The sequence below is a fragment of the Scyliorhinus torazame genome, chromosome 13, assembly GCF_047496885.1.
Source record: "Scyliorhinus torazame isolate Kashiwa2021f chromosome 13, sScyTor2.1, whole genome shotgun sequence".
NCBI lineage: Eukaryota > Metazoa > Chordata > Chondrichthyes > Carcharhiniformes > Scyliorhinidae > Scyliorhinus > Scyliorhinus torazame.
The window spans coordinates 161,894,454-161,904,772 of record NC_092719.1 but is presented as its reverse complement, the minus strand read 5'-3'; the positions used below and the strand labels follow the sequence as shown (position 1 = coordinate 161,904,772).

At 44.6% G+C, this 10,319-nt stretch overlaps 1 protein-coding gene across 1 annotated transcript in view; it reads left to right on the top strand.

Moving 5' to 3' along the window:
• Positions 1-238: 238 nt before the first annotated feature.
• The window catches only part of nampt2 (nicotinamide phosphoribosyltransferase 2), a 74,246-nt gene continuing 64,165 nt past the window's right edge, over positions 239-10,319 (top strand). The window contains exons 1-2 of the mRNA XM_072470894.1: positions 239-337; positions 6,591-6,726. Of these exons, the coding sequence (XP_072326995.1) occupies positions 254-337; positions 6,591-6,726 (220 nt within the window). The 5' untranslated portion in view covers positions 239-253. The remainder of the gene's footprint in view (positions 338-6,590; positions 6,727-10,319) is intronic.

Here is a 10,319-nt window from a genome sequence, read left to right as displayed (position 1 = left end):
TGATTTCTGGATTAACCCAGGATAATTCCTGGATTACTCCAGGGTCCACCCCCGAAGGTCGGAAATCCGGGATGACTCCGTTATAAATCCGGGATGACTCCGGTATAAGTCCGGGATGACTCCGGGATTGCGCTGGTTTCTGTCCTGTCTCCGCCCTGGGCTGTGACGCTATGTCAGGGTTGACGTTAGATTTGGTCAGGCTCCGCTCCGAGCTGACGCTCACTAGTCCGAGATAGAGTTCAGTGCGTGGGCGATGGCTGAAGCCGCCGCCGCCACCACTGCACCCGTCGTTGCTTCATTCGACTTCAACATCTTGTTGGCCACCGATTCCTACAAGGTAGAGTGAAAGGCTGGTGCTGCAGCCGGGGAGCCGGGCGTCAGCTGCTCATTGTCAGCCTCTTTATTACCTGTGCCCTGCGGTGTGGGACTGAGTGGGGCTGACTGCTCAACCTGCAGCCTTGCAACGAGCAATAGTCACACTTGATACACCCGCCACTGGCAGTGACTGCAACTGGAATAGAACAGCTGGGAAAGGACTCACTGTTTCTATTATACAAGTTCTACTTTTTATGCCTGCTAACTCTTAAGTGTGGGCACACAAAGTGTGCTGGATTTAAACACTTATTAATCCTGACTGACACTTTCTAAACCTTCAGTAGGGTAGAGAATTAAGTGGAGAATCTATTCCCCAAAATAGCCAGCCCTGTTTCTCTCAGGTGAGCTGGATTGACAAGATGAAAAATAGTTGTGGTATATCCGTTGCCTTGAAGCATTTGTTGCTCCAACACAAAGGCCAGTGGGCAGGTGATCGTGTTGATGCAAGTATTGTCCAGAACTAAGGTGACATAACCGGAATGACGATTTATTGATGTTCATGTGGTAAGGTAACAATCAGAATGCTATACAGACCAAGTTATCATAGACTCTCCTAGAACTACCCTCAGGTGTGACTGTCCTGGTGTACGCTTTCCAACCTTCTGCCAATAGCTGGATGTCACACCAGTGATGTCTGACACCACCTGCTGGTGGGAGGTCGCACTGCAGAGTACGTGTAATATTATCCACAGGCATAGCACCCCACCCCCCTTCCTTTGGAGATATGAAATGAAATGAAAATTGCTTATTGTCACAAGTAGCTTCAAATGAAGTTACTGTGAAAAGCCCCTAGTCGCCACATTCCAGCGCCTGTTCGGGGAGGCTGGTACGGGAATTGAACAGTGCTGCTGGCCTGCCTTGGTCTGCTTTAAAAGCCAGCGATTTAGCCCAGTGTGCTAAACCAGCGGGATGTTTATGTACAAACATGATTAATATCTTTACTTTGCACATTTGGTTTATGCATAAACAACATAAACAAATTTAACTAGTGTGTCCATAGACATGATATGCCTGCTCAGTGTATGTCCCTTGCGCACAGCTCATTGTGCCTCCCTCATAGGCCGGATCCCCCGGCGCCCCCCCCGAGGACCCCGCTAGACGGCCGACAAGCCAGGTCCCGCTGTGATGGACCGTGTCCATTTCACGCCGGCGGGACTGGCCAGGAAACAACGGCAGCTCGGCCCATCGAGGCCCGGAGAATTGCTGGGGGGGCCGCTGCCAACGGCCCTCGACCGGCGTGGCGTAAACCCCGCCTGCAAACTGCCGCCGGAGTATACGGCAGCTGGCGTCGGAGCGGCGGGGCGGGATTCACGCCGTCCCCCTGGGAGTCTTCCGGCGGGGGGGGGGGGGGGGGGTCGCAGAATCCCGCCCATAGAGTTTAAACTGCTGTTTGAAAACATGCCAGTTTTCGTCTACATTACCCAAGACTTGAAGCTGATTGGGTGCTTTTAAACCTTCCACCTCGAACTTCAGTGTCGTTTGTTGCATTGAGTTGCCAATGGTTGCAGTTCACCAGGTCGGTTCTTCAGACGATGCAACTTCACCTTTTCCGATGTTACCCTAAAATCTTCAGCACTCCTAGTAGCATGTTGTTTTCTGTGATCTTGTCGTTACACGTATTGTACAGAACTACATTGTACAGGCGACTTAACCAGAATGCTGATTTATTGATGTACAAGTGGTAACGTAACAACCAGAATGCTAAGCAGACCAAGTTATCATAGAATGACATGAGACTCTCCTGGAACTACCTTTATGTGTGACTGTCCTGATGTACACCTTGCTGCCTTCTGCCGATAGCTGGATGTCACATGACTGATGTCTGATGCCACCTGCTGGTGGGAGGTCACATTGCTGATTGCATGTAATGTTATCCACAAATAGGAGAGTGGAGCATTGCTCAAAATGATGGTTCAGAGTATGATCCTTGACAGTTTGTCAACTTGGAATCTATATACCCATTCTTGTTGTTCAGCAGGTTTTTTGAAACTCTGGGTTGAATGAAAAATTCTGTTTGCAGTTGTGAACAAGTGTTTGCACACCTTAAGTGCCAATGGAGACCAGTTTCATTGCTCACCTGCACAATTTTATATAGGTTTTAAAAAACTGTTTGTTAATGCTTAAGTAATAAAAGCAGCTCTGCTTCACTGACTGTAAAGTACCCAGTGTTTGTGTAAAGAATTGTATAATTGCATGTCATTGCAGAAATATCACCTTTTCACTCATAATATTGGTTTAAAGAAAATGACATTTCTTACTGAAAAATTGCAAGAACTTGTTTTGCTTTCCTCTTTTAAAAACTGTAGTTACCCTCTTCAAATTTAACCATCTTGTATTGAAGTTTTGAAGCCAAATAATTTGTGCAAATTCAAGCACTGAGGTCCCTCTGTTTTTGATTTACCTTGAGCATCAAAGTTAAAAGGATTACTGTACACTGAAACATTTATTTTGTAGCAAATTCTTCAAATATATCACTGTTCTTCAAGTCATATAGCCTGGATGTCGTATTCTGTATTCTGCTTTACCTGGATGGCTTTGATGCGTAGTGTTGAACAAAGCTTTGTTCACAAACCAAACTATTAATTTATTTACACTACGAACTAAGATCCATTCAATTCCTAAAGTAGAAGATTGTTGTATAAAACTATGCTATCTCTAATTTATAGAACTCTCAAGTATACAACTGCTCTCTCTCAGACCTCTCTATCTAATCCTTTTACTATCTAATCTTCTTAATCTTCTAATCCCAGAGTCACATGATATATATATGACTGTCCTGTGGTTCCCTCTAGTGGTATGAATCATTATCATTAACTTGTGAACCCTTTACATCCCAGTCAATATACATATCATGACACTGGAGAGCAGCTGTTTAATTGTTAACAGTGTAAATTACTGCCCACGTATGCCTGATATGATAGGATCATTTCATTACTTCATTTTCCTGGAGAAACAAGTTACACAATAAATGCGGCAGCTGTATTTGCATGCAAAATGAGCGTGGCTATGACAGTCCACACTCTAAAAATGAAAAAATAAACTGCAGTGGTAGTGTGAATCTGCAGTCAGGGACTCCAACCTGACTGGAGGAGGTTGGAATAATGAAGAAAGTAGCAGCCTTCCTCCGAATTTCTTTGGGGTCGAGCTGGGCCTTAACTTTGAATTTAAGTATCACTTTTTACTGTTGTGAAGCTAAATCTCTTTGCCATATTGCTTCATTTGCAGTGTGAAGGTAACCTTCGAAGAAAGGTCATCTTCCCACATTGCAATTTTCACTGTTGATCGTACAAAGGAAAGCAGGTGAATATTTAAAATCTATGCTACTCTCAACCGATTTGGAAAACAGTGTAAATGTGACATAAAATCCGGAGAGCAAAGATTTTACTGTTAGCAATCAAGGATGTAATCTTGTAGTATTATTGCTTGAAAACATTTACAACCATCTTGACATTTTATTTCCGTGCCTTCTATAATTGCCATTTCTGCAGCTGCATTTTGCAGCACAACATATTGCAGTGGTATTTTTAATTCATTCTCAAGATATGGATTTTGCTGGAAATGCTGACATTTATTGCCCATTTCTAGTCGCTCCTGAGAAAGTGATGGTGGGCCTTGTTTTTTGAACTACACTCTCACAATGTTGTAAGTTAGGGACATCCAGGAGTTTGGCCAACAATGTTGAAGGAATGACAATATTTGTCTATGATGTGGAGATGTCAGCGTTGGACTCGGGTGAGCACAGTAAGAAGTCTTACAACACCAGGTTAAAGTCCAACAGGTTTGTTTCGATGTCACTAGCTTTCGGAGCGCTGCTCCTTCCTCAGGTGAAAGAAGAGGTATGTTGTCTAAGTTGTGATCCCAGGTTCGATTCCGGCTTGGGTCACTGTCTGTGCGGAGTCTGCACATCCTCCCTGTGTGTGCGTGGGTTTCCTCCGTGTGCTCCGGTTTCCTCCCACAGTCCAAAGATGTGCAGGTTAGGTGGATTGGCCATGATAAATTGCCCTTAGTGTCCAGAATTGCCCTTGGTGTTGGGTGGGGTTACTGGGTTATGGGGATGGGGGGGGAGATGTTGACCTTGGGTAGGGTGCTCTTTCCAAGAGCCGGTGCAGACTCGATGGGCCGAATGGCCTCCTTCTGCACTGTAAATTCTCTGATATGTTTGACTGTCCAGAATAGCTTTTACTGTTAGAAATTATGCACTCTGCATCATTCTTCTGCAGCCTGGAACAGCATTCTTGCTCCTCCTAGCTACACAAAAAAAATCTTACAAATATGTTTTGGTGCCTTTTTTGCCTTTTCCTGTCTGTCCAGCGAAATTTCAATCGAGGTCAGCCAGCTGCGGTCCAGATTCGCTCAACTGAACCCCCCTCCCCCTGACTTGAGGAAACAAAAAAGGCTAGAGGGGACATAAACAGAATGGAGAGAATAAAGGTGTCAAAATACTAACTGAGCGTCAGAGATGGAAATGAGGGTGTGTTTGAACAAATCAATGGCTACAGAAATCTCACGATTTCATGATAATGAGTTGGGAAGTTGGGCAATTGAAAGTTTTGTTGTCGGAGACTTGGCCATCATTCGACCTCGATTTGCATATTAGAAAGCTCTGTTGTCTGAATCCTACCAACTGTCCTGGCTTGACACAATTCACACCTCTTTAACCTGAGGTTACCCCATCTCTGGATCTGTAAAGATTTAATCACCTGCAAATGGTCGCATTCCAAGCATTGTCTGGCATCTTTGAATTTGTCTATATATGTGTTTCTGGAACATACCTCTTCATTCACCTGAGGAAGGAGCAGCGCTCCGAAAGCTAGTGACATCGAAACAAACCTGTTGGACTTTAACCTGGTGTTGTAAGACTTCGTACTGTTGTCTGGAACCAGTGGTCAGTCTTGCTGCCAGCGGAAGCTCCCTTTGAGAATGGCAGCGACTGGAATTGTTTGGTCATGTAGCAAATGGAATCACAATCTTGATTTTTACATTTGTCAGGTTATACTAATGCATGGGCTGGATTCTCCGATTTCCAGACTATGCACTGACGCAGGCATGGGAACAGTGGCATTTTACGCCAGAAAAAATGGGACAACAGCTGCACTGATCCTCCATCCGGTGGGGGCTAGCAGCCGCTCAGCGTAAAGCCCCTCTACATGTGGATACGGCCGGAGAATGGCAGGGTCCATGGCCGCGCATGCGCACGGCGGTCGCCTGCCGCGTATGGACCCAACCTGCCAAATAATGTCCCCCAGTAACCACCCTTGCCACCCCCGTACCACCCCCCACCAGTCCCCCCAGCCCTCGCCAAAGCACCCCTGGCCAGCATCACGCCCCCCCGACGCCCCCCCCCCCCCCCCCCCCCCCCCCCCCCCCCCCCCCCGACTGGACACAGTCCGCAGCCACCACGCAGGGTCCATGAAAAAATATACCGTAAATGTTCCACGCCATCGAGAACTCAGCTCATCGAGGGTGGAGCATCGGGGGAGGGCCTCAGGTGACGTCCTGAGGCCGTCCCGACGCCGTGTTTGAGGGGGTGGAGCATCGCAAAAGTGGCGCAGCCCCCAATTTTTGTGCAAATGGGGATCTTCCGGCCGATCATCGAATGTGATTTCAACATTGATAACAACAGTGGGATTGTAATTTGATTATTGACAAGAACTGATATAATTGATTTTTCACAGGGGCAGCACGGTGGCGCAGTGGGTTAGCACTGCTGCCTCAAGGCGCCAAGGTCCCAAGTTCGATCCCGGCTCTGGGTCACTGTCCGTGTGGAGTTTGCACATTCTCCCCGTGTCTGCGTGGGTTTCGCCCCCACAACCCAAAGATGTGCAGGCTAGGTGGATTGGCCATGCTAAATTGTCCATTAATTGGAAAAAATGAATTGCGTACTCTAAAACATTAAAAAAAAAAAAATTGATCTTTCATAATTGTCTGTCTAACTGTGTAGTATGGCTCTTTTATACAAATACTTTTTTTTTAACATTCTCTTTCTCCACTCACATCTCTACGCTCTGTTGCTTTTTCTTCTGCCCTCTTTCATGTTCTGTTTCTCCTTTTCTCTCTGTCTTTCTCCTCTCTCCATCTTTGCACTCTTGACAACTTGATATTTTAAAAGCTTGTGAAATGTGACAGCTGTCTTTCAAATGTTTACCATTGAGGTGGGTAAATTTTATTTTGAGACTTAAAACAATTGACACAAAAGATTTTTAATGTTTCCTCAGGTTACTCATTTCAAACAGTATCCACCGAACACCTGTAAAATCTACTCTTATTTTGAATGTCGTAAAGGAAAAGCTGATGACTTCAAAGAAACTGTGTTCTTTGGATTACAGTATATCCTGAAAAAATATCTATCAGGTAAAATATTGTTGACCAGGGATTTAAAACAAAAATCTATACTGTAAACCATTGAGTAGACCAGCCACAATTTAGTAGAAATTCTAATTTTATTTTGCATTTTTATATGCGAGTTGAGAGGTGGGATTCACTAGAACACATCCTTAACTAGGCCAAATTCAATGAAAATTGGCCTAGAATTTTAGCTATGCTGCAGATTCCCTTAAGGCCCTATACTATAGCAGCAAGAGCTCTATTCAAACCTCCTCGCTGCCACAAAATGCTAAAACAAAAATGTTGGAAATCTGAAATAAAATCAGAAACTGTTGGAAAGGTAGTACCTGTAGGGAGAGAGACCGAGTTAATGTTTCACATCTCTGAGTTATGATGAAAGATCACTGACCTGAAATATTGGGCAGAATTTAATGTTCCTGATGTGGATCCTACCTTCCAGTTGGAGAATGGAGGGGAAACCCATGTCCCCTCTGTGGGGAGGCCTAACTGACCAGTGCCAGGTGTACCCAAGGATATAGAACCCTGTTGGCAGAAATATCATCTCTCAAGCTGCGAGTCAATCAGGGGACGGTAGATCTCTATTTTTCAGTAGTCCCAGTGGGAGCTGAAGGCAGGGGGTAGTTTTTTGCATCCGTCCACCCTTCCCTATGCCAGGTTCCTCCATCAGGCACTATATCTCTTTAAAAGAGGGACACCCTCTCACCCACAACATAGAACATAGAACACACAGTGCAGAAGGAGGCCATTCGGCCCATCGAGTCTGCACCGACCCACTTAAGTCCTCACTTCCACCCCATCCCCGCAACCCAACAACCCCTCCCAACCTTTTTGGTTACTAAGGTCAATTTATAATGGCCAATCCACCTAACCTGCACTTCTTTGGACTGTGGGAGGAAACCGGAGCACCTGGAGAAAACCCACGCAGACACGGGGAGAACATGCAGGCTCCGCACAGACAGTGACCCAGCGGGGAATTGAGCCTGGGACCCTGGCGCTGTGAAGCCACAGTGCTATCCACTTGTGCTACCGTGCTGCCCATACCCCCAAGAAAGCCCAGGCAAAGTCTTAGAATGGCAGCATTCGGGAGGCATGGAATAGCTGTGCCATCCGCATTTAATCCCTGAGCTACTGATAAATCCTGGAGGGTTCAGAGATAATCAGTGTCAATTGACTCAATGATGGGCCTCAATCAACATTCCAGCACCAGCAGGCCAATTTCCTGCAATGGCCCGTTTCGCTTCCCTCTTAGTTGCGGGAGTTTCTGCTGCTGCAAGGAGATGATTAATTGGGCCTGGCTGCCACGTTTCCTGCCAGAATGGGCTGGATGAAATTCTGCCGACTAACTTACTGCCTGGCCTGCTGAATATTTCCACCATTTTCTGTATTTTCTTTGTAAAATCTTGCATGCTGACAGTGTAAATTTTGTTTTCCGAATTTTTTTTTTCTCAGTCTTATTCCTTCCAGTTATTTGTTGTTCTCTTGTTCATCCTGTCCCCCCACTCCCCCACTATCGTTCCCAGTGTGTCCATGTGGTTCTCTCTTATTTTTAGGTGAGGGTCAGCAATTAACCTTTAAATCCAAACACTTGAGTTATTAATTGAAAGAATTACACCACGAGGTTTCATGTTTTAAACAAAACAACTTTAACTCTACTTTAAACAATGCAAGTATTTCTAACTTGAAACTACATTTTATGGTGGCATGGTTGCGCAGTGGTTAGCACTACTGCCTCACGGCACTGAGCACCCGGGTTCGATTCCGGCCCCGGGTCACTTTCCATGTGGAGTTTGCACATTCTCCCTGTGCCTTCGTGGGTCTCACCCCCACAACCCAAAGATGTGCAGGGTAGGTGGATTGGCCACGCTAAATTGCCCCTTAAATTGGAAAACAAATTGAAACTATATTTTGTAAACACTTGTTCTTTAAGCCCGTAAATCACAACAGGACTCTCCCTATTCTATTTTAATTTCCACCTAAGCGTTCCCCTATTCGTTACAGGATCTTGAGGGTTCCTCTTCTTCTGGGATGAAACCAAAGTGTGCCACAGCTTTCAGGAATTCACTTTGATTCTCCTCAGTATTCTTGATATTCTTCAAGGTATGAGATTTCTTGGGGTCCTTACACTAGCATCTAGTTAAATGACCTTCCAACTCTTCTGAAGTACCTCATGATTGTGGATACAGCAGCTCAAACATGGGCTTCACTGCCCTCTTGCTTAGTGACCCCAACTTCAATATCCTTGATTTCTGATAACTCTTTTAATTGTGGTCTGCATTTCACGCAAATTCTCTCTCTCTCCTTCTAAGATGCTCCCAAGCTTCAACAGCTTCTAAGCTCTTCTATCTCTTGGCATAAAGTGCCAGTCTTGAGCTGACTAACATAATCTATGAGAAAACACACAGATAAACCCAAAACATACCTCCCTGCAATCTACTCCTACAGTAACGCGATGCATCTTGAATGTTCCAGACAGAAATTTAAACCCATTACCTCCTATTTCAAATCTGTCATTTAATCTGAAAAGTATATGGCTACTTTAAGACCTTCTCTTATTTACCCGTTATTTTTCACACTTTTCTGTGATCTAGTGACCCACATGAATAATGTAATTATGGAGTCAACTGTAGGCATCCGGTCTCTAGGAGGAAACCTAGAAAGTGGCGACCCAAAGTGTATTCTCACTTCCACCCCTTTGACCAATTTAAATAAACATGGATCATCCTTTGAATGGCAATTATCTTGCACCTATTTAGCAGCTTCTCATCAAACCAGGCACTTCCATTATGTTACATTCACAACTTCAATCCCCAAACTAAAAGTTATACTTCGAAAACATTTGATCATGAAATGCGACACTTGTGCAATCCAGGTCAGTTATGACAACAGAATAACTCCTGAATATCTTCCCCAAGTATCTGCTGGATTTTAACATTGTGCAGTATTTTCAAAGTCAGGCTTGCAGAACACAAAGGTACAAAACAAACACGAGCTTCATTCGAAAAGTTCTTCATCACAGGCTGCTAGAATACACTGACCGTTAGTCCACCAAAACTGCCGATGGCGTCATCAGTGTGTCATATGATTGAACTCCGAAAGTGACCTTATTCCAACTAGGAACAAACATGAATACACAACACATTGACTTTGTGGAACAGGAACAGAAATCATGTATGAATTTCAATGGTTTCTATTCTTGCATAATTTCCAGCAATTTGAGAAATGGCTAGGCCTTTGCAGTAATCTGAGTTTTTGCAGCTTGTTGCTGTCACAATAACCAATCTATTTCTTACTGGCATTCAATAGCCTAATATGATTTCCAGGAATACCCTGGCCATTACAGCTCAATCTCCATCTGTAATTACTACAAAATAGTTCTGAACACTTGGCAGGGTAAAGGATGTGTATTCTTCTCCCTGGTTCCCGTCTTGCTATTAAGTTTCACAGGAATGGAATGACTATGTTAAGCAGCAACACGACTAAAGTAGATTGCAGTTTACACTGTTGACTGTTTGACACTTAAGTAGAAGATTTTATTTGATCTTTTAATAATTGGCTGGCGCAAGAGGAGTGCAATTTTGATTTGTGCCCCTTGTGGCCAG